General features: G+C 38.6%; 3 protein-coding genes across 3 annotated transcripts in view; 1 reads left to right on the top strand and 2 right to left on the bottom strand.

The window, feature by feature from the left end:
- Window positions 1-1,285: 1,285 nt before the first annotated feature.
- On the bottom strand, window positions 1,286-8,241 carry eif1axb (eukaryotic translation initiation factor 1A X-linked b). Its single transcript, XM_083935847.1, has 7 exons — window positions 8,094-8,241; window positions 6,453-6,536; window positions 4,674-4,777; window positions 4,404-4,454; window positions 4,173-4,254; window positions 3,817-3,908; window positions 1,286-2,627 (listed from the first exon to the last, which is right to left on the bottom strand). The coding sequence occupies exons 1-7, from the start codon at window positions 8,107-8,109 to the stop codon at window positions 2,622-2,624; spliced, it is 435 nt and encodes a 144-aa protein (XP_083791973.1). The 5' UTR covers window positions 8,110-8,241; the 3' UTR covers window positions 1,286-2,621.
- A 1,926-nt stretch (window positions 8,242-10,167) lies between these two features.
- LOC310963162 (uncharacterized protein) lies at window positions 10,168-17,835 on the top strand. The gene is made up of 2 exons (XM_083935846.1): window positions 10,168-10,428; window positions 10,861-17,835. The coding sequence occupies exons 1-2, from the start codon at window positions 10,399-10,401 to the stop codon at window positions 11,902-11,904; spliced, it is 1,074 nt and encodes a 357-aa protein (XP_083791972.1). The 5' UTR covers window positions 10,168-10,398; the 3' UTR covers window positions 11,905-17,835.
- A 1,313-nt stretch (window positions 17,836-19,148) lies between these two features.
- The window catches only part of rps6ka3b (ribosomal protein S6 kinase, polypeptide 3b), a 42,482-nt gene continuing 37,130 nt past the window's right edge, over window positions 19,149-24,500 (bottom strand). Inside the window, 6 exon segments of the mRNA XM_083935906.1 lie at window positions 19,149-22,066; window positions 22,616-22,756; window positions 22,898-23,015; window positions 23,541-23,617; window positions 24,076-24,237; window positions 24,313-24,471. Coding sequence (XP_083792032.1) covers window positions 21,944-22,066; window positions 22,616-22,756; window positions 22,898-23,015; window positions 23,541-23,617; window positions 24,076-24,237; window positions 24,313-24,471 — 780 coding nt within the window. The 3' untranslated portion in view covers window positions 19,149-21,943.

The following is a 24,500-nucleotide window of genomic DNA, read 5'->3' as shown; positions in this document are numbered from 1 at the left end:
TATATTCTAACATTATCCTCGATGTTTCTTTAACTTTATCCACATTTATATTCTAACATTATCCTCAATGTTTCTTTCAGCTTTATCCAGATTTATATTCTAACATTATCCTCGATGTTTCTTTAACTTTATCCACATTTAAATTCTAACATTATCCTCAATGTTTCTTTAGCTTTATCCACATTTGCTCTCTAACATTATCCTCAATGTTTCTTTAACTTTATCCACATTTATATTCTAACATTATCCTCAATGTTACTTTCAGCTTTATCCTCATTCATATTCTAACATTATCCTTGATGTTCCTTTCAGCTTTATCCACATTTATATTCTAACATTATCCTCAATGTTTCTTTAACTTTATCCACATTTAAATTCAAACATAATCCTCGATGTTTCTTTCAGCTTTATCCTCATTCATATTTTAACATTAAACTTGATGTTTCAGCTTTTCCACTTTTGAATTCAACATTGTTCGACGTTTCAGCTTTAACCTTAACAATAATTTTTCAACATTATCCTCAGTTTTTCAGCTTTATGCACATATGAAATTTCAAAATCATCCTTTATCCTCGACATTCATTTTTTCAACAACATCCTCAGTTTCTTTCAGCTTATTCCACGTTTATATTTCAACGTTTTAGCATTATCCTCAATATTTAAACATTTGGGCTGTATTCTTGATAGTCATATTTCAACATAATCCTCAATGATTCAACTTTAAACTTGAATTTGTTCTTGTCGCTTTGGCGTTATCGACATTTATATACATTATCCACAATTTATGGAAATTATGCTCAATGTTTCTTTCTGCTTCATTCTGCATTTGTACTGTATTCTCATCGTGGTATTCCAACTTCACTACACGTATTTAAATGGATACGTTTTTTCTTCTAATGCCTGTCATTAATACTGAAAGATTGACTTTTCTTTCAAAATGCAAAATTATACATCTACCTCCTTTAAGAGGCTCAAGATCAAATCAAAGCACACACAAACAAACATCAGACAGGTGAGACACCCGGGTCAGAGCGGCAGCCCTGGAGCACTTTGCTCAAAGACACTTCAGCTCATAGTTTGTTTCTGTCCTCCCTCTCAGGACAGAAATAGTATCAGGACAGACATATTGTGCCCGGCAACAACCCAGCAGCCCGGGATGTTGGCGCTCTGAAGGGCATGAGGTCGCCTTTGCTCGTGACCTTCTTCGACTTCAGCTCTAAATCGCCACCTTCAGACCGGCACAGGAAGTGGATGCAGTGCTCCAAAAACCACTATGCCAGGTCAGTGGAGTTAAGATCTTTATTGGAAACCCAGCCTTCAAACATCATAGTACATTTGTTTTTATTAATTCAGATTTACAGCAACAACAGCGACCGGCCCCATGGGGTCTAGAGAAGTGGTTCCCAAACTGAGGTTCAGGGCCCCCCTCAGGGAACGTGGGGTCAGTTTCCAGAGGGGCTGAGAAGTAGAATAAAGTAAATCTGATATTTGTTTTTGTAGAGCGTGTACGAGTGAGGTTTTACTGGTGTGTGTCGGTGGTGGACAGGCGTGGGAACCACTGGTCTAGAAATGGCCGTGACGAGTGTTGAAGCCACAGAACGAGCGAGCAGCGAAGAAGAGTTCAGAACAGAACGTGGAAACAGAAAACACACAGAAAACACAAATAAAAAGGGAAACAATAGAAAAATACATCTTTGATTCTTCTTTTTGATTTCAGGGGAGACTTCATTCGGGGGCCGCGGCTCAATCAAAAACCACAGATAGTTCAATGAAACACGATGTCAGCGGAAATATGACGTTTAAAAGATACAGAGCATTACAGTGTTATTTTCTGTCTTCAGGTCATTAATAAACAGCCTTCAAACGGTCTCACACTGGATGAACAAGCTCGCTGCTACAATGATACAGACTGCGAAAGGAAAACACAAAATGGTTTATCTTTTTATTGACGAATCCAGAGATTCGGTACTTGCTGCTAAATTCCACATAAGAGTGAAATCAATATAAATACATTTTTTTTATTTAAAAAAAGATGACGCATTTTGGTGTGAAATCTGCAGTCAAGGTATCGGCATGTAAGTGTTTCTTGGATAATACAGAAAAGAAAAAACCAAAGAAATGTGAATTAGTTACCGCTTTGTTCATGTTAGAAGCAAAAATAATAGAATCGAAGTGAAAATCCAGCAAATCCTGCAGATATTCACCCCAAATGTGATGCTGGTGATCAGCCTACTCTCCTGATTCTCCAATCCAAACAACGGTCTGTGTCACCGCTCAGCCACCAGGCAGCCTGCTGCGTCTCCGTCCCGCCCAGACAGTCGGACCAAAGCAGCGTCTCATATTCATTCATGTCAACAATAAACTCTAGAGTACTGCTGTTGTTTCTCCCCCTCCCTTCTTTACGTGAAATGAACTTCTCAAAAAAACAACAACAAAAGACGTCTACTGATGGTTAACAAACTGGAATAAATTGAAACGTACTGTATATTAATAAACTGTATTGGATTGGCATAGGCTGATCTTAATAAAAATAATCATTATCGGTGTGCTGTGTGGGCTCAAAATATTCCAATCGGAGCATCTCTAGTAAAATTCCACCTTCCCTCCTCCAGTAGCAGGTTTTAGATCTGCAAAGAGAAAAAACAAAATGTTGTCATTTATTGCTGTAAGGGGAATTATTGGGGTTCATTTTTATCAGGAAGACGTGTTAGGACAATTAGAACAAGAACAGGCAGACTCAAGGGGTTCGTACAGGTGCTTGAAATCCTGGAAAATGCTTGAGTTTTCATGTTGCGTTTTCAAGGTTTGAGAAGTGCTTGAGTTTTGGATAAAGTGCTGTATAACTGCTGTAAGTTGTATCCACAATCTTTCACAACCAATGGCTATAGAATGGATATTTCAACATTTTACATTTATTATCCTTCTGGTATTATGAATTTTTTTGTTGTTTATAGAAAAACGCCATCTCTAAACGTGATAAAAAAAGGCAAAATAATAATTTTCAATATGTATGTATTTGTAGAAATATGGAATTTACCACAGCCCTAAGGTGCTGGAAAAGCTTGAAAACGGACCTTAAAAGTGCTTGAAAAGCTTGAAAACGGACCTTAAAAGTGCTTGAATTTGACCTTGGAAAAGGTGTTCGGGCCCTGGACCCAGAAATTGTTTTTAATCCAAGAGCCATGTTGGAGTTTTAAAGATGAATCGTGCAGTGAATGTCTTGTTTGTGTGTTAAAAAAACGAAACTACATTTATTATATATATATATATATATATATATATGATGAGAGTTTTTTAGATGATTTTTGGGCAGATTTCAAGCAAAGGGCCGCAGGTCAGAGTCGAACCCACGGTTGCTGCCTCTTTACATGGGGCAACTGCTCTAACCACTGAGCATCCAGCCGCCCCTACATTTTATATATTTTTAAATAGAATAAAATAGAATTACTTTAATGATCCCATTATTGATCATGGCCCTGAAGGCCTCCGAAACTCAATAGCTCGTGGAATCATCTAATGGTCAGATAGTCAAACTTGGTACAAAACTTTGTATTTCATTAGAAATGACAAAGTATTAATAAACTTAACTTCATACATAAACCTGATAGAACTTTAAAGTGTCAGTCAAATGGAAAAATGCATCTTCTCAGTTTTTTTCTCAGTTATCTCTCAATGTATTTATATATATATCGATGAATATAAAATTACATTTGTTTTTAGTATTTCTGGACTTACAGGCAGCACTATCGAAAAATAAACACCCAGGCAAAAGTTCATTCTAAAATTAAATGTTAATGTGTAATGTTAAATGCTTACGTCATCAATGTCCTCATCGTCGTCGCCAATGTCATCAAACTGGATCTCATCGTCGTCTCCGGGCCCGAAGGTGTCTGTCTCGTTGATTTTGGCTGCGAGGAGGAAGACCAAGTGTTAGTAATTATACTATACTATAATACTGTGTTCATAAAGCCTAAAAGCAATGTTTTGACCACATTGTGATGAACAGTGAGAGGCCAGGACAGTGAGGACCTCTGCTGTTTAAAGTCACAAACTGCATACATGATGTCCTCCCACAACCTTTACACAGAGTTTACTTCACAGGAAGCACTAGAACTTAATTCCTGAATTTGTTCAGCTTTTGAATCCAGGCGCCGCGTGTTTGTTGAACTAACCGTGCTCTGGCAGCTCTCCGTACGCTTTCAAACTGCGAGCCTCGTCTGCGTTGTACTTGAGGATGACATCGGCTTTGTTGTCCTGAAACAAGATAGGTTTTAGGTTCACATGTTTGAGTGTGTTAGTACGTTAATGTTGCTGCTTATTTATCCTGAAGGACGCAACAGGACCGGCCGTGCCCTCACAGAGAGGTCCGGCGGTCTGATGGCTGTCACGAGCGACCAACACACCTGGTAATCTCTCAGTCCCACAAGGATGATGTCTGACGTGTTAATCCAAACCTAGAGGGAAACAAAGCAGAGCAGAGATTATCCCGGGTCATACACTAACACACTGCACTTTGTGACCCTCACACGCGTGGCCAATTGAGTCCACGCTGCCATATTAAGGGTGGCTGACTGACCATTGAGAACACGCCGATTCAGCATCACGTCAGGAGGTTTCCTGTGTGTGCCGGTCAGAGGGGGAAAGGTGCGAGAGGACGGTTGGGACATTCCTACCTTTTTCCGGAGTTTTCCTCTGATGTGGCAAAGCCGCTTGGTTCCATCGAAGCACATGGCCTCCAGACGTCCGTTCCCCAGCATTTTGATCACCTGAGCGTATTCTGGAAGACACAGACAGACAGACAGACAGGAGAGAGAGACACACACACACACACACACACACGAGAGAGCGAGAGAGTTAAATCAAAAAGATCAACTGAGCAGAATCGACTTTAAATAAGGTTTACATTAAGGGCTCTTCTACAGATATGTGGAGGTCTTTACAGATAGATAAACACTTTTAAAAAGGCCAACGAGATGACGAATATAAGAAATAAAATGCACATTATATACAGTTAACAATGTTTCCTGCTGTGGGTAAACGAGACGTCCTGCCTCACATGAACTACACACTTCTATCTCATCTGCACACTACCCACAATTCACTGCAATATGCATGTGACGTGGATTTTTCAAAACTGTCCATAAGTAAAACAAACTTACTATGAATGTGTAAAGAAAATTCACCGCATTAAAAAGTGATTTGAATCAAGCGGGACATAAATAATATTAACATGCGTGGTGCATGGTGCAGTATGTCCAATATATGTCCAACAGCAGACTAAAGAGATCATTAAAAAGCATGTTATTACTGCAGCGTATCCTATAGAAGATGTGCTCAAACCTTCCCCACAGTGAAACAGACTCCAGGTGCGTCCGTCAGCAGCTGTGCGCTCTCTCGCCCTCGCAGACTCGGCATGAGGACGGTGAACACGTCACCGTACCGTACCATGACTCAAGTCTGGAGGGTGGACACTTGGACACAGCTGTTAAGGAAGCCTCTCCTTCACGACCTGAGCCTCCTTCACACACTGGGCTCACTTCCAGGCCAACTTTGAAGCTGAATTGTTGGCACTCTTTTTGGCAGGTTATGTGCATTGGTTATTTCATTTTTTTTGAGGCTCTTATGTATTGCAAAACTCTTCTTGGAACCTGCTGATTTGTTTTGAATGCTGCACACTGCTGCTGAAACGACATCTGACAGAAAACTAACAAGACAAACTTTGCAGCGCTATAGCCAACAAGACAATGTCTGGTATTTGTGCTTTATGAATGACTGAAACTAATTATTATTTTCATAAAGAACAACTCTATTATTAACCAATTCATAGTTTAGTCTATGAAAAATGCTCAAAATACTTACTAATACTAATACTAATAATTACGGCAGAAAAGCTGGTTGAATCACACTTCCCTTGTGTGAACATTTTAGGACCTTTGAAAGTTTGATTTAAGACACTTTATTAACAATTAAGGCCTTGTTTTAAGAGTTATTAATGAACTCAGTGTCTTTTAAGACTTCTTAAGGATCTGCAGGGAACCCTGTAAACAGAGCATATGAGACGCTAGAATTAGTCATTTTTTTGTCTATTTTTGCTTTTAAAATGATGATTCAATCATAAATGAATTACCCAAATTGTTGCCAACTATTTAGGCTCTAGTCAAATGTGAAGATTTGCGTGCTTCTCCCCAACATCAACTACTAAGCAGGATTATTTTATGTACTAACGGCAAGAGCAGCGTGTTGTCACTTTAGCTGCTACAGTTGACCCATGTTGACTTATTCAGACTAATGTAAACAGGTTCATTCTTCGTCTTTGAAGGAGCTCCACTGTACACACACCCTCGGGCCAGAAGACGGCTCTTTAGTTAACAGTGTTTGGTGTAACTTGACGGGACTCAGCGGCTCTTCTGACCCCCGGTCAGCTGAAAACCAAAACCAGAACCAGAACTCACCCTGTCCGTCCTCTTTGAACACCAGCTCTCTCTTCTCGGACTCATTCTCGTTCTTTCCACGTCGCCGATTCTTTCCTCCCTTTCCTATAAACACAGACCGGGAGATAATTAATGAATGATGTCCTCCTTACATTATTATGGATTCTTTTTTCACTGAGTTAGCTTACAATGTTTATCAGTTAGCGCTCAGTAACCAGCTTAATCTTCTTCTCTCTGCTAATTCATTATTTGCTGTTGGTTTTAAGTCTCATCTCCTGTATGAATTTGTATGCTGTTTGTGTGTAGTTGCTTTACAAATTAGGATTTTTATACAGAAAAAGCACGTCTGCAAAAATTATAAATGATTGTAATGTTGAGTAAATATTGTCATTTTTATATGATTGTGTCACATGTATGAGAATGTCACCTTTCCTTATGGTCTCAATTTAAATAATGTATATTTGGCAATTCAAATGTTTACATTTTGTCAGCCTTAAGGCGTAAACGGGGACAGGGGTCCCAAATTAGCCGTGGCTAGAAATCCTATATTCAACACATCAAAATGTTGTTTTTGCATTGTCCCTGACAAAATACACTAATATATACATACATCGAATATGATTTGTAGTTATAAATTAATCTGCTCTGTAGTTTATATAAGTAACATAGAGCAACGGTAAAATCATTTTAGATTAATGCAATAATAATAATAATCTAAAAGATAGATTGTATAATAGTCACAGGGGACATTTTTATGCTTTGGGCACTTGCTTTTTTTGAAATTATAGAACATTATGACAAACAGTCATTTACATTAAAATAATAAAACCATTTTGAAATAAAATACATTTTAAAAATACAGCACAAACACTGACTTACTTAATTTAACATTACTACTATCTGTTTTACGTCTTTACCATCAACTATGAAGGACGGTTAATTAAAATGAAATACATAAAATAAATAAAGAGTCTTCCTCTCGTTACCCATTACGGCTCCTATGTGCACTTTATATAACAAAAAAAATGGACCCAGACCTGGTGAAACCTTTGTTATGGGCACTTTTACTTTCAATACTTTATGTACATTTTCTTAATTTTACTTACATAGTTATTCTTAGGTGACAAAAACACTTTTGCTAACAGTGTTTTAATACTTTTATTTTGAGAACCTGGACACTTCCTACACTCCTGAGTGTGTCACACACACACGCTAACACTGCTAACACTGTTTACACGGTTAATTAAGTGACATTGAGGATATTTATCAACGTAGATGTTCAGATGAGTTTAACAACCATGTCCAATGTTATCAGGGGTTAATTTAGAAGAAATAAAGAAAGCAGATGTCATGGGCCACACCGGGGTGGGGTTTACCTAGCAACTAGCAAGTTAGCTCTGTCGGCTAGAAATGATATTAACCTGCCATGTCTGTTAGCTATTAACAGGCACAAATCTTCCATCATCTAATGTCATTAATGTCTCAGCCGAACTCGTGTTTAGTGAGTACGTTAACTACAGACACAACTGACGGCGGTTAAAGCTCGTAATTCGTGTTGCTAACTAGCATTAGCTGCTAAATAGCGCGTTAGCTGCTAACACGTTTTCACTGCGTGTGTCCTCGCGGTACAGTGAAAAACACACGTGTCCCTTCGTCTCTTACCTTTATTTTTGGGCATATTCTTTCCCGCCTCGGCTCACGTTATTCCGGACTCACGGCTGAACAGTAACTGTGAACAACAGTGAGTGAAAAGCAACAGAACTAAACTGACTGAACAGGAACGAGAGAAACGAGTTGGACACCGCTGATTCGCTCCGCTGGTTTGCGCATGCGCATGCCGAAACATTCAAAACCCCGTTTCTTTATTGTCATGGGTGATTGTTACAGAGACAATGGCCGAAAAAACACACAGTATATGGAAAAACGCCAATAAACAACATTTAAAACAAATATTTAGATTCTTTACTTCAGTAAAAGTACTGACACCACACTGTGAAAATACTCAATTACAAGTAAAAGTCCTACATTCAAAATATCTCATTAGTATTAGTATGTTTAAATATAATTGAAGTACCAACAGTTAAAGTACTCATTAGGCAGAATAGTACATTTCAGAATAAAAGCCTATATATTATATCATTTAATTATAACTATTGATACATTGATTCAGTTTCAGATTATTAACAGATAAAATAAAAACCTACTACAATGATTATAGAATAAACTACACATCACTATATAAAGTAATTAATTATATCTTGTTCTAAAGTAATGATGAGTGGTGATTAATAATTATAAATTATAAATAAATATGCTGAAATGTATCATTTTTTAAAGTGAAGATTAGTGGTGATTAACACTTCACATTCTAAATAAGTATTCTGCTATCATTTATATATTTAAAGTAGAGATAAGCTATGATTAGTATAAATAGTAAATAATAAAAATGTTTATTCTCTTGACTGTGAGTGAATCTGGTGTTTGTGTTTCTCACGTTAGATGTCGTCTGAGCACCCGGCGGTGGGGATGGACCAGATAACAGTGGTGAGAATAGACAGATAATATAAACCTACTACAATGATTATAGAATAAACTACCCATCACTATAGAAAGTAATTATTATTAATTATTTATTTAATTTATTAATTAATTATTATATATATTATTCTTCATAATGAGCAATTTTTGTACGTAAAGTATATTTTTTATAGTAGTTTTGTTCTTTTACTTAAGTTAAAATGTATTTTTCACCCTGTGGTATTGATACTTTTACCAAAGTAAAATAGATGATAACAGTACAATAGATATTATCCGGGTCGGGTCAGGGTTATTTTTGACTATTACCATAGATCTAAAACATTTGTATTTATTTATTTAACTATTACCGTAGATATAAAACATTTGTATTTATTTATTTAACTGTTACCATAGATACAAAACATTTGTATTTATTTATTTAACAATAACCATAGATATAAAACATTTGTATTTATTTATTTAACTATTACCATAGATATAAAACATTTTTGTTTATTTACGAATATAACCATAGATATAAAACATTTGTATTTATTTATTCAGCTATTACAGTAGATATAAAACATTTGTATTTATTTATTTAACTATTACATATATATAAAACATTTGTATTTATTTATTTGACTATTACCATAGATATAAAACATTTGTATTTATTTATTTAACTATAACCATAGATACAAAACATTTGTATTTATTTATTTAACTATTACATATATATAAAACATTTGTATTTATTTATTTGACTATTACATATATATAAAACATTTGTATTTATTTATTTAACTATTGCATATATATAAAACATTTGGATTTATTTATTTAACTATTACCATAGATACAAAACATTTGTATTTATTTATTTAACTATTACATGTATATAAAACATTTGGATTTATTTATTTAACTATTACATATATATAAAACATTTGGATTTATTTATTTAACTATTACCATAGATATAAAACATTAGGATTTATTTATTTAACTATTACATATATATATATATAAAACATATTTGTTTATTTACGAATATTACCATAGAAACATAACATACAACATAAAACATTTGTATTTCTAAGTAGCTGTATCCCTCCGCGCCTCCAGGGGGCGCACGGCGCTCGGAGGCGCTCGAAGGCGCTGTGGACGTTTCCATTTTACCGGAAAGAAAACAGACATTTTGGGGGAGCTGGGCTAACGGGTCGCGCGCTAGTTACCTTCTGTCCGGTCTAAAGCGCAACTAACTTCTTCTTTATCAACATGAACATGCTGCTCTTGATTTTAACGACAAAGAGCCAAATGATGCAACGTTTAGAAATACATAAATATATATATACGGTTTGGAAGTTGTAGTCACGTTAGCTACATTGTTGCTAAGATAGCTTGTTGCTAAGCTAAAGCTGCAGTTTGGATTCCAGCTGACCTGCTCATGATGGCTGACTCCAGCAGCAGGGTCGGCGTGAGTGATTTATCTATTAAAACATGTTCTAACGGGTTTATTTATTGTATTTAGATTTATTTATCTACTGTCTATTGAGTATGTGTAACATTGATTGCATCACATATTCTAATGTAAAATAATGTTGAGTTGTCATTTATATCAGAGAAAAGAATACGATGTAGGATAAAAGTCTGAAATGTATTTATATCTTGTTCTAAAGTAATGATGAGTGGTGATTAATAATTATTAATTATAAATAAATATGCTGAAATGTATCATTTTTTAAAGTGAAGATTAGTGGTGATTAACACTTCACATTCTAAATAAGTATTCTACTATCATTTATATATTTAAAGTAGAGATAAGCTATGATTAGTATAAATATTAAATTAAAAAAAAGTTTATTGTCTTGACTGTGAGTGAATCTGGTGTTTGTGTTTTTCGCGTTAGATGTCGTCTGAGCACCCGGCGGTGGGGATGGACCAGATAACAGTGGTGAGAATAGACGACACACACATTGCAGAGGAGCAGTGTCACGACGGGGGGAAGGTTAAAGACGGTGCAGAGTGCTACGAGGTGGAGTACTCGATGCCTGGGGAGGAGGAGGAGGAGGACGCTGCAATGGAGGAAGATGAAGACGGCGTCTACGTTATTGAGTATTCAAATCCTGAAGAGGAAGGGGAGAGCTACCAGTTCACAATGTCCGTGGACAGATCGCTCCCTGCCACAAAGCCGATAACTAAACATCCGGTGGTGGGAGAGAGCGCCAGAGCTCCGTCACTGGTGATGTCCAAACAATCCAGACCTCAGGTGAGGCGCAAGAGGAGGCTCGTAGCAGAAGAGGAGGTGAAGAAGGAGGAGAAGGAGGTGTTGAGCAATAAGTGTGTCTTGGAGCTGGGTGAGGACTACAGGGAGGTGATGGGGATGAACTCAGGCTCAGATAAAAGACAGCTGGTGTGCACGCTGTGTCAGCCCGGACGCTTCTTCAAGAGAGCCGCGGGTTTGGCCGTACATTTAAAACACATGCACCACCTGGAGGGGAACAAGACCTTCTTCTGCCCGTCATGTAACCAGACGGTTCGCACTCAGATCGACCTGGACCTCCACACCAAACGCCACGCCAACCAGGACGCCGTGTTCACTTGCCACCTCTGCGATGCGGAGACAGAGAAGGCGGGGTACAAAGGGTCGAGGTGGGGTCTGAGGAGACACCTGGAGACGGAGCACCCGGGCGTCGTCCCTCAGTGCCACGTCTGCAGTAAAAACTTCAGGACGCTCGTGTCGTACCTGGCAGATCAGTTCAGGCACGTGGGCGTGACGCCGTACTTCTGCGCCAGGTGTCAGATCTATGAAATGACTCAGAGAGGTCTGAGCGTTCACATCAGGAACCACAACAGGAAGAAGAAGAAGAAGGAGTCCGCCGGCGACGACCCGCAGACGTTTGGAGTCTCCGCCAACGCCGATAACTCTGCAACTGACGACTCTGACTTCTGACACGTTTGGTTGTTCCACAGTTCGGTCGGTGACCTCGTCTTTGTCAGACACGTCTGACTTTTATGCATCTTTGCCTGACCTGAACTTTGAACACATTTGTTGTATGTTTTGATTTTTTTCACAACCTGGGTCTTTATTCAGCTTCATTTAAAGGAATAGTTTGACCACAGAAATAAAATGGCTAGAAAGGACAGTGACTGATCAGAGCGGCAGCCATTGTTATGTGGGGATATCTTCCTTGTTAACTGGCTTGCGGTGAGTCGCAGAGGGAAGGTTTTTCAGTAACGTCCAAACAAGAAGCGGAGTCGTGACATTAGGGGAGCAAGACGCTAACTGATTCACATTTAACAACTCATGCTTCGTCCACACACTCGTCTCACACCTTAGATGAGTGACAACTTTGTTTAGCTTGTTTTCTTTGGCTGGTTTGATGTGGCAGAAACTAGCCAGCTGTCTGCTGTAGCGTGAGTTTGGCTGGAGAATCGGAGCAGCCGGGCCGGTTTTGGAGTCGCTCGACTACACCGTTGTGACAAAAAGAGAGCTGAGCCAGAAGGCAAAGCTAGGGAGGTGTTCCAGGCACGTCCAGCTGAGAGGAGGCCTCGGGGAAGACCCAGGACTAGGTGGAGAGATTAGATCTCCACACTGGCCTGGGAACGCCTCGGGATCCCCCAGTTAGAGCCGGTTAATGTGGCCCGGGAAAGGGAAGTTTGGGGTCCCCTGCTAAAGCTGCTGCCCCTGAGACCCGACCCCGGATAAGAGCCTGAAGATGAGTGAGTGAGTCAAACGACATCAGCAAGCAGCTCAATTTCCTTTCTATCCAGTTTCATTTCTACAAGAAACATTTTAGGATCGATACTTATTTGCTGTCTTGCTGAAAATCAGATTGAGTGATACAGCTGTGAGATACTGTCATTATCGATTACCTTGTTGATTAACTGTCTTGTTTCTCTAATTTGTTTCTAACTTCAGTCAAATTCACCGTCTGTCTCCGTGGTCAAACCAGCTCATTTAAAGCCCTGTTCAGACAGGATTAGTTTAATGTACGCGCTGTTGTCACCTCCCTGTCTCCATGTGGTTGCTACGTAGCCTCCTGATATCACAAAACCAACTAAACAGGAAACTAAAGGATTACCTTCAAAAGTGATCAGAGTGCTTCTTCAAGCGCCTCCATGCTCAAAAACACGTGGAAGCTCTGTATTAACAGTATGTGACTGAATATGAACATATGTTATTCAGAGGGTCGTATTCAGACGGGATTAGTTTGACCTGAGGGATTTTTTCTGAGCGTTTTAAAGAAGGTGAAAATCACCGTAATTTTCACTGACATTCTCCAGAAACTTGACTGACATGGAGCATGCCGACAGGACTGAAACCTCTGGGAAATGATTGTACCCCACATTAAACTAAGGCAGTCTGAGTAGGGCTGGACTTGCTGAGACATGCGAGTGATAGCGAGCAAAGGAACGGTATAGAAGTGTATTTCATTTGTAACCATTTTCATTTGACGTCCTCAAAACTATACAGGAGCTTAAACCGGAGACCGTTTGGTGTTTTTGGTTGAAAAATGACTGAAATCGATGAATTAAAAATCCAAATATTTGCCAATTAATGTTCTCTGGATGAGCTAATTGTTTCATCTCCGATATATTTGAGACCCAGGTTGTAAAAGAAGTGTTGATGTTTGAGTCAGTGCATGTGTGTGTGTGTGTGTGTGTAAATACTGTATATTGTTACCGACGATAGGTTATTCCAGCGCCACACCCTGCAGCTTCAGTGAGGAGGTTTACAGGCAGACAGCAGCTGCAGGGTTCTTCTGATGGAGGGAAAGAAGATGCTCTCAGTGGTGAGTCACGTGTTCTTTGCTTTACTGCTGACTCTTCCCAGAACATAACGCAGCGTTTTAAGTTAAAAAAAACAACAATGTTTTGGGCAGCAGAGGATTTCAGGGAGCTTTTAGATTCTTAATCCATCCCAGTGAACATGAAGCCTTCTTTATTTTTCCCTATTCTGTCAAAGTTTAGAGTTTAGTGGAGCTGAAAGAGCTGCTGGTGTGCTGCATTCAAGCGCTCCTGGGACATCTGGGACCTCCCAGAAACCAGAAACTAGTTTAAAGCACAACTTCTGTCTTTTGTTTATAGTTTGGATTCTGAGGTGAATTTGAACTCTGCAAAACTTTCAGATGTCTGAAGGTTTTTAGCAGCACATATTCTCTGATGCATAAAAAAGAAATGTTCAAATTCTTTTTTTAAACACAGCATCAAGGGTGATATAACACACATAATAATCATTTATTTAAATCGTCAATCCTGCTTTTGATTGAGATCATTGAAATTGTGGAACCCCGAATTTTTACTTTTAAAAACCTGAAAAAAAAGTTTGTCCTTAATTTTAGCTACAGGGACAAATCTATCTGTTAAAAACAGAAAGTATGAAATGTTCAATGTGATGGATTAGCTCTGTAGAAAAAAGTGAAGGGCAGTAAAGTTCATGTGATTTGAAATAAATGAGGTCAATATTAATCACAATATGATCCAGGTTGTTATTAAAAGGGCTGAATGCATGTAAATGCTGTCACGATAAAGAAAATATTAAAAGGATCATCGGGGCTTTTTTAAACAAACTCCCTAAAGTCTTTTTCTTCCTCTTGTCCCGGAGCTTTCAGTCGTGTCTCTCTGAAGTCCTGTTGTCACAAAAAAGGATTCAAATTTGAATTTCTACATTTCAGTGACAGCTGAATAACTTCACCAAAATGTAATCTGTTTAACAACCTGATGTAAAACAATAACTTTATTACTTTATGCCTGTGCATGTTCTCATTTGTCCAGGCCGTCGTTCTCCTCAAAGCAGTTTCAGTCAAAAGCAACTGGACTTGGTTCTTTGTCAGGAAGACTTTTCACCTCTCATCCAAGAGGCTTCATCAGTTCATGTACGCAACTGACCAGTCCTTGTTCACAAAGTCTATGGAATTTTGGATGTGGTGTGGGGTGTTCCTTACCAGTGGTGCCAAAGTATTGTCTACGTGTTTGGCAATGTTGTAAGTGACTGAGTTTATGCTGCTGACAATGGGCCTGAGTGGGGCCCCTTCTTTATGGATTTTTGGGAGTCCATATAGGCAGGGGGTTGAGTCCTGGGGGTAAAGCCTGTAATACTGTGATTTATGAATGACTCCTTCTTCTGTAGTTGCTGTAGACACTCTATAACCTTTTTGTAACCGCTGGTAGGGTCTCATTTCAGAGTTTAGTAAGTGTTAGAGTCACTGAGTAGTGCAGAGATCTTTGCCTGGTAGTCAGTTGTATTGAGAAAAACTGCACATCTACCCTTGTCTGCTGGAAGGATTGTGATGTTGTGGTCTTTGCTCAGTGCTGTTACTGCTTTTCTCTCCTCAATGGTGAGGTTGGATGGGGGGACCTTAGCTTGGGACAACACTGCTGACACTTTTAACCTCAGCTTTTCAGCCTCAGTTCCAGTTAGTCCACATCCTGGACAGAGAGGACAGATGGTTTGAAAGAGGAGGAAAAGAAGCTATGTATGTAAATGTAGAGAAACCATTGCTAAACAGAGGAGGAGGTCTGAGACACCACTTATCTCCAATTTACAATGCTGCCCTTTCATCCCCTCAAAGAACAACTCTTCACAAATTGCCTCCTGTGACTCCAATGACTGTGGTTCAGACTAAATAGAGCACTAACAAAGTCCAAACCAACTTCCCACCAACGAGTGTTACTCTAACGACGGTCGTTGGCACTTGGAGCACAAAGGGTTCCAGTGACATCATCGGCCTTGTGAGAGGTTAAATACCTGGATCTCCACACCAGATAGTTGGACCAGTCCCAGCCTGGTCCTGGTCCTGGTCCTGGTCCAGTCCCAGCCTGGTCAGATGCGTACATGAACTGATGAAGCCTCTTGGATGAGAGGTGAAACGTCTTCATAGACAAATAACCAAGTCCAGTTGATTTTGACTGAATTTACTTTGGGGTTTATTACTTAAGATCAATAAATTAGACAAAATTATTACATGTAGAATATTTTTTTAACCTCTAAAGAGGTTCTTTGTGACGTAAAGATACAGAAGTTTGAAGAAAGTACTTTGGATTTAAAAAGTGGCATTTATCATTTTTGATATTTTAAAAGTGAAAAAAAAGAAATTAACCAAAAAAGAACTAATTCAGATTATATTTCATTACAAATAAAGCAGCTTTTTAAAAATTATTTTGGCCCATGAGCTCCTGAAATGAATGATTCATTACAGTTTATTTTCAATTAAACACAAAGTGATTTTTCTTTTTCGGATTGTTGAATTTCACACTGTTAGAGGTGAAAGTATCCAGCATTTCTGTGAGTAAGACAAACACTTTTTTGTGTCTTTGTTGTCCCTCATCTCATTTTATGACCCCTCAGATGTGAATTTGGACCCTATTAAGGGTCTCAAACCACAAATTGGGAACCGCAGAGGAAATGTGACGACACATTTTCACTGAAATCTGCAGAATGTGGATTAAAAAACCCTCCAATCATCCAAAGCTGTTGAATGTTCCCGGAATGGAAACAATGGAAACATTTCTCTTTACATCAGTGGGAATAAAAACATCCAAACTCAATCACCAGAGTTCTGCGTTTAAAGTAACGGTGCTTTTTCAAACTTTTAGAAGTCACTTCTTTTATTTCTGAACATTAAAATATTGTGGAATAAAAATCTTTAGTATTTTGATTGAATTCTTTGCTGTAGCACTTAAATTTGTCTCGGCCACATTATCTTTTCTGACATTAAAGGGAATCACCACTGATGCCTTTAGCGTCACTGAGTGAGCTTTATTTGGAAGTCACAAATTCTACTTCGGTTTGACAGTTTTCTGCCTTATTTATTGACTGGTCATAAAAAGAAACGGAACTCTTCACTTCTGTTTGAACATTAAAGAGTTAGAATTTTTCATTTAAGTTTGAAGACGGCGGCTCCTTTAGTTTTGTCCTGATCATAAAGACGTTTAAAAGAACTTCTTCCCTCATTAACTTACACTCAAACTCCATAATAAAAGTCACAAAACAAACCATTATATATCATATTTATAGCATTTAAAAGGAAAATGAGCAGTGAAAATCATGTTTAGTAAACAAACTAAACAGAAAACCATATTAAAAAAATAATGTAATTTATTTTTAGCTATAACATTTCACTTCTGAAAAAGAGAGACAGCAAAACTGTCATGACAGTCGACTGATACTATATTATAATAACACGTTCATTCATCACAACCGTGTGCTTTGTTTGTGTATGTAGCTACGTACTTCTGACAGAAACAAACTAATAAATAGATTTGAAACGAAACAGAAAAGAAACTGAAAAAGTGAAGTAAACTTTGGGAAAGTATAAGTGAACTTGTTGTATTCTCCAAAGTGAACTCTCATAAACGAAAAAGTGAGCTTGAAGTCCTAAAAGTTGACCTTCACTTTACTTGGAGGCTAGTTGCAGTGAGAAAAGAAAACTTAGACATAAGGCTCTAGAAAAGTGGCCAATTTAGTCCCAAGCAGCATTAAAATAGAAGATTCAAATAGTATAAGTAAAGTACTAGTACACTGCTAAAAGTATACTTGAACTACTTTTGGTGCTTTAAGTATATTTTAAAGATTATTGTTTGGCAATTTTTAACCCTTTTATCAGAAAGGACAGACAGGAAATGCGGTGAGGGGCATGCAGCAAAGGTTGGAGTCCCACCCGCGGCCTCTGCCTCGAGGACCTTCAGCCTCTTTACACAGGGTGACTGCTGTAACCACTGTGCCACCAGCCGCCTCCTTAAGTATATTTTGATGCTGACAGTTGAAAAAGAAAAGCACTTGAGCGGCTCATTAATGAGCTGTTCTGGACAGCGTCTGTTTAACTTGTGTTTAATTCTGTCTTCTTTTTTAACCCTTTTCCTGCTGTTGGTTGTTTTTGTTTGTTCACTGTACGGCTGCAATAAAGGTTGATTTGATTTGATTTGATGTGCCACAGTTTTTTTTACTGTTGAGTCTTTAAAGGAACTTTCCAGCTGTTTCAACACTCAAGTCACTGGAATCGCACCTTCTACAATTTCATGTGACAAATACAACTGATTGAACGAAAATAATAAGCTGCAAGAATAACACACAAGTGAATAGTGAGTTGAATGATATAATGAGAAACTCCTGCTGAGAGTTTCCCAAGTCGTCGTCAGCCTTTGACTTCCTTTTCCTTTCACATTAAGAGCCACTGAGTCAAAATGTGCGAGGGAAGCTGAAGATTTGCTTGTGATGGGAACATTTATCAATCTGCTCGTCCTCTTCAGGAAGTAGAAAAACAGATGTAACCACGGCAGAAACACAGGTTTGTGGGAACAGTGGTCCTTTCTTCTGTAAAGACAACAGCAGCAGCAAACCTGGGTTTGGATGCAGGACCTTTGTGGTTTTCTATACTTTCACTTTATCTGACACAACTTTAGATTCATTTTTGGTAAAGTTGTGTGAAAGAAACAAAACACTATTTATTCCTTCATACGACTGTAGGAAAAGTAAGAATATGAAGCTTTCCAATGAAAACAGGATGCGTCCTGGCTGATTGATTCCTTTTTTATTATTTTCCTAGAAAGTCCAACTCTGAAGGTACAAAATGGGAGAGCTGGTGCAGCAGCGGGGAGACGGAGCCCACAGGGAGAGAAGAAGAAGCAGACGAAAGCTAGTCCCCAGTTTAGATTACATTCCTTTATCCCAAAGCTGTACATCCACACACAACACTTCTATATTTCCTATTACACATACAAAACCAAGAAAATGTCAGCAGGAAAAGTTCCATCCCTTTAATGTTCAGACGACGACGTTCACAGAGACACGACGGGAGGACGACACTTTATTTAGAGCTGATTGTCTTCGTAAACACAGAAATCTAGAATTAATTCTATCATTTAATTTTACATAAATAAATACTTTTTATATCATTTAATGCTTACAAATATAGGATTGTATTTATTTGTTTTACCAATCGTATTGTTGTTAAAAGGATAATAATAATGCAATTTAATGCTTAAATAATTATGTAATTTATAGCTTAATTGTCACCATAAATAAATACATCACAAATACAATTAAACATTAAATATTTGTTTTTCAATATTTATGAATTTGTATATTCATTCATTCACATTTTTCTTTTAAATTATAATACTTTATATATATATATATATATATATATATATATATATATATATATAGTTCTTCTCGAAATAAATAAATCTGCGAACTTAATCCAAATACATTTGTGTATTAAATGTTGCATTTGTGATGTACTTTTTTATTTATGGTGAAAAATAAGCAATAAATTACCTTATTATTTAATTACTCATTTAATTGAGCATTTTATTACAGTATTATATATTAAGCTTTAAATTACATAATTATTGATTTACATATTTATTTGAGCTTTTTATCATATAATTATATATTTATTAAGCATTAAATTACATAACCATTCATTTATTTAAGTATTCTATGACACAACTGGTTATGTGTTTATATATTTAGTTTCGGCCCCAAAAACCCTCCATATTTTTTATTATCTAACATCTGATTGTTCAGAGAATATGTGACAACTAATTAACCCGACTGAGTGATTAATTAAAGGGTCAGTTCACCAAAAACTCACTCATTCTCTAACAAAGTTTGTAATTTAAATGAATAATGAATTAATCTTTACTTGCTGTTCAAAGGAACTATTTTCTCTGGAAGACTATTGCATTATCGGACATGTATTCAGGGTTTTAGGAGCTTGGCCTACAGTTAGCCCAAACATGCATCAATAAAGGAATGAAGTACTTGTTTAGAGGTGAGCTAACTCTTTAACGTCTGCACTGATGAACCTCAGTGTTTCTTTTAAAGGGTTTTTCGTCTTCATCACAAACGCGTTAGAGTTTGAATCCAAACTAAAAAGAGACGTTTTGGTGCTAAAAGACCCAACGGAGGAGGTTTTGGGAACTCTTCCTGCTCGTGTCCCCCCGTCACTCACACCTGTGTGCTTGTTTCTTTTATACGTACACCTCTCTGCTCCTGGACGAGTAGAAAACAATGCATCGTCTTGATTCATAGAAACCTGAGTTGCTCGTACATGTGTGTATATATATTTACAGTTCGGCCCGGCGTGCGCTGCACACGCGGAGTTGATCGTGGGTCGGCTCGTACAGAAGAAGTTCACATCCGGGTTCAAGTCATTTGTTTGTGGAAGCAGGAAGCTCTCTTTCCAACAAGCATGTGGCCTTGTTTCCAGGTAGAAAGGACAGAGACGTGTGTCCACGTTCTTGTACGTTTGTTGTGCAAATGTCAACCGTCATCTCCACTTAAAGCCACTTTCGTAGCCTCAAAGTATTTTGAGTTTACTAAAGCTGCACAGGGAAAGACTTCTGCATAAAAGACAATAAATTATTATTTTATCGGCCTGAAAGATGCTTTAGATTTTTACTTATCTCAAAGCTTTAGTTACTTCAGATAATTCAAACAAAATAAATGATGGTGTATGATGAGCATAGATGACTACGGACTTGCAGTATATAAAGTACATTAAAGTGATATTTTCATGTATAATTCTAGTCCATTATAGAGGGGTCATTGTGCAACATGAGTATTTTTATTTTGGGTACTTTAAGTGTCTTTATTGCACTTTTGGTGGATCGTAGTATTTCTATACTGTGTTAGTGCTACTTTCACTTAAAGTACTTCTTGTTTTTTTTGCATAAGAAATAGAGTTAAATGCAAGAGTGTGTCCAGAAGAAAAACATTGCATAGTTTTATAGAAATACTCTTGTTGCCACCAGGGGGCGCCACAACATACAGACTTTCCTTGTGCAGCTTTAAAATAAAAAAAACAGTTGAATGGTTTTTGTCATTTTCTGACTTTGGGTGAAAATGTTCATCCATCACAGGGAGGAATCCACCCACATCCATAATTATCTTAGCCTTTACGTATGAAACCTGTCAAAGGCGTCCAGATTTATTTAACTGTTGGACTGAAGTCTGAGACGAACCACTTTGATTTTTGTTCTTTGTGTTTTTGCACCTGAAAAGTGAAATACTGCATTACTGTAAGTCTCTGTATGGAAGCTCATCCGCGCCAAAATGACAGAAAATAGAAAGATCCTGTTAATCGTTGTATTATTTTGAAACAGTTTCTCATTATTTCAAGATAATTCATTATTTTGGGATACAAAGTCTTTATTTTGATAACAAGCCATTATTTCAGATAATAACTCATTATTTTGAGTTACAAGTCATTATAATGACATGATCTTTTCTTTTTCAACAGATTGGCAGAAATGAGCTTGTGTGTGTGTGTGTGTGTGTGTGTGTGTGTGTGTGTGTGTGTGTGTGTGTGTGTGTGAAATATACAAAAGGAATTTTCAAAACAAAAGCCTTTCCTTTATCCCTAAAAACCTGGAGTCAGAGGTTAAAGTTGAGTCAGTGCTTCTGTTGTCTTGGTGACGAGCGACACGTCTAGGCCGCGGCTGCTCTCAACGCCGTCCGTCCTTCTCTGCAGACGCCGTGATCTCAGAGGCTATTTAAGGTTTAAATAGAGGATCTACAGCTACGCGGAACCATGACGACAGTATAACGACATAATGGTCCTATCTCTTTAAATGCATACGTTAGATTAGCACGTTCCTATGTTCAGATTTCCCCCACGTTTGAAGTAAATAAATATAGTACTTTTCTTTTTCCTGACGCACGCTCTGTGTCCTGGGCTGCGAGGCGGCGCTGATTGTCCAAAGCAAAAACGGACAGGTTGTTTTTTTTTCCGCTTAATCAGGCTGTCGATGCTAAACCAGCCAATCAGAAGAGTCCGTTTAAGGTGCAGGACTGAGGGCGAGGGATGGCAGCGAGGGCTGAGGGGTGGTGGTGTTCCTATTTGGCGTCAGCGGTTCCTGGGTCCATCAGTAGTCTGTCCCCCCCAGACCGGACTGGACCAGAGAGGAGGAGGAGGAGGAGAGTGGTCCGGCGGAGGTCAGATAGAGGTCAGAGGAGTTGAGGAGGTGGAGGAGGTTAAAGGTCACAGAGCGGTGGAGGTGATCTTCTTCATCCCTCTCCGCTGGGCCAGTGTGGAGCAGCCCACCGGCTCCAGGACCGGAGGGACGTTCCTGTTCAGGGCCGAGTACGTCGCTGCCATTGCACCCTGGAGACGGGACACACGGAGAAACAGAGGGCGAAAACTTGGATTAATGAACTAAAGTGGTCCAGTGTAAGAAAGGGGAAAGAGCAATGCTGTTCAGAAGGTACAGGGGTGAGGGAGGGCTTTCAAAAACAAACAAAATGTTTTTTTTTATACAGTCTATGGTCGTAATATGGGCTATATCTACATTACAATGTAACGTTGATTTGACTGGTTTTGGAGAAAACACAAGGTCACAATTGAGAATTGGCTTCAAATATCAAAGGAAAGTCCATTTGGTCTGACTCCAATAATGCGTTTCTGTGAGGTTCGCCAGTTAGACGCCATATATACGTTTAAATGAATGAGCTGGTGGACTTTTTTTGGGACAAATTTCAGGGTTCAAGTTTTCAGCAGTGACTTAATTTATCTTCGTAGAAATATAAACTGTGTGAACTTTTTCTGCCAAAACACTTGATGTGCACAGACATTTGTGTCCCGGTGTGGACTGTAAATGTGTCGATCTGATTCATAAATTTGTGTCTGTGTGTAGACAGAGGCATTCCGTGTCACCTTGACCAGGTGCGGTGCGTCCTGTCTGTTCAGGGTGTATTTGGGCAGCTGGTCTCGGTGCGTCACCCAGGGGTGTCGGAGGACCTGACCCGCCGTCAGACGCCGGTGAGGGTCCACGTGCAGCATCTTGGACACCAGGTCCTGGAGGGGGTCAGAGGTCACAAGTGAGCTCAACAGAAATAATCCTCTGAGGAGCGTACAGTCAAATATTTACAGCGGGATTTCACTCTGAGCTGAAGTGAAGTAGCATAAAGTTGTGAAAAAAAAAAAAAAAACTCAGACCTTGGCCTCAGCAGAAACAGAGTTCCAGTATCCTCCAGTGAGTGAGAACTTCCCGCTGCCGATACGAGCCAGAATCTCCTCCGGCGTGTCCTCGGGTCCGTTAGCAAAGGGAGTGAAACTGCAGAAAGAATTCATATTCAGGGACCATGAACAAAAACATGAATCTCATATAAAGGAGTAGAGATATAACTGTCCCAGTGCAGGCAGACACAAATACTACAAACAGCACATACTGAAAGACATACTCATACTCATTTCCTGCATTCAGGTGGATTTCTATGCACCAATTTAAGGTGGAAATGTCTTCATAAAAAAAATGAACAGGAACATACACATAAAACAACTACAAACAACCCAAAATGATGACTACAGATGCTTAATGATAGAAACAAATCCATCTAAAACATAAGCATAATGGCTACAAACAACCAGAAGAATGAAAAACTAAAATAGATGCAAAACAACTATAACAACAACCACAAAATGACCACGAGGAGGTGCAAAAACACCACAAAAAGATGACAAAACAACTAAAGACAGATGCAAAACTGCACCAAAAGATGCAAAACACCACAAACAGATGACAAAGCAACTAAAAACAGATGCAAAACACCACAAAAAGATGACGAGGAGTTGTGTTTACCCTGTTAGCATCGTGTAGAGCAGGACACCCAGACTCCAGATGTCACAGGCTGCATCGTAACCCTGCTTCTTCAACACCTGCAACAGATACACATCAAAATAAAACATCGCTTTCATGTGTGTTTTTAAATTCATATATTCATATATTATATATCATATGTTTTTAAATTCATATATTCATATATTATATATCATATATTATATTCATATATTCAATAAACGTTTGCTTTCACACTGCTGTAACAAAGAGCTTCAACATCTTCTGAATGATGTGATCTATACTTTTCATGCATTAACACCTGACATCTCTATAATTATATATTTAAACATCTTCAGCCATGTTTGTTGGAGTTTAGGCTCATTTATGTTTAAATAGATCAAGACGAACACAGATAAGAGACAGAAAAAAGTCATTTTAAGAGAGTTAAATTTGAAATGAAAGCTCACACCTGATGCAAAATAGTGCAACAAACAGATGTTAAAGAGAGAGAAAAGAGATAAAGAGAGACGTCACGGTGATGGAGAAGGTGGCGTACCTCAGGTGCGACAAAGTTGGCGGTGTAACACGGCGTCATGAGGAGCCCGTTCTCCGCTCTCAGCTGTTTGGCAAAACCAAAGTCGCAGATCCTGATGGACTCGGCGTTCCCGCTCTCGTCCACATAGAGAATGTTGCTAGGCTTCAGGTCTCTGTGCACCACCTGCAAACACGGGGGGACACAGGTCAAGTCACGTCGGGGTCACCATAAACGTAAGAAAAACAAAAACAAACGTACCCCCTGAACGTGCAGGTACTCCAGCGTCTTGGTGATGGTGTACAGAACGGCGCTGGCTTCTCGCTCGGAGAAAAACTTCTGTCGGAGGATTTTGTCCAGCAGCTCGCCTCCTTTCATCAGCTCCGTCACCAAGAACACCGACCGACCGTCGTCGTACACCTGTGGCACGGAGGATATCAGCTCCATCA

This window comes from Echiichthys vipera (assembly GCF_963691815.1).
Source record: "Echiichthys vipera genome assembly, chromosome: 21".
Taxonomy (NCBI): Eukaryota; Metazoa; Chordata; class Actinopteri; order Perciformes; family Trachinidae; genus Echiichthys; species Echiichthys vipera.
The sequence above is the reverse complement of the archived record's forward strand: the minus strand, read 5'-3'. Positions and strand labels throughout refer to the sequence as shown.

Bases quoted from the DNA above. Each gene is read 5' to 3' on its own strand.
- eif1axb (XM_083935847.1), bottom strand. The intron at 4,778-6,452 runs GTGAGTTCTGGT...TGTGTCTTCCAG, and splicing joins GTTCAAAGAGGACGGACAGG to AATACGCTCAGGTGATCAAA. The intron at 4,455-4,673 runs GTAGGAATGTCC...GTTTCCCTCTAG, and splicing joins GAGGAAAACTCCGGAAAAAG to GTTTGGATTAACACGTCAGA.
- LOC310963162 (XM_083935846.1), top strand. From the start codon at position 10,399: ATGATGGCTGACTCCAGCAGCAGGGTCGGC. The intron at 10,429-10,860 runs GTGAGTGATTTA...TTTTCGCGTTAG, and splicing joins ACTCCAGCAGCAGGGTCGGC to ATGTCGTCTGAGCACCCGGC.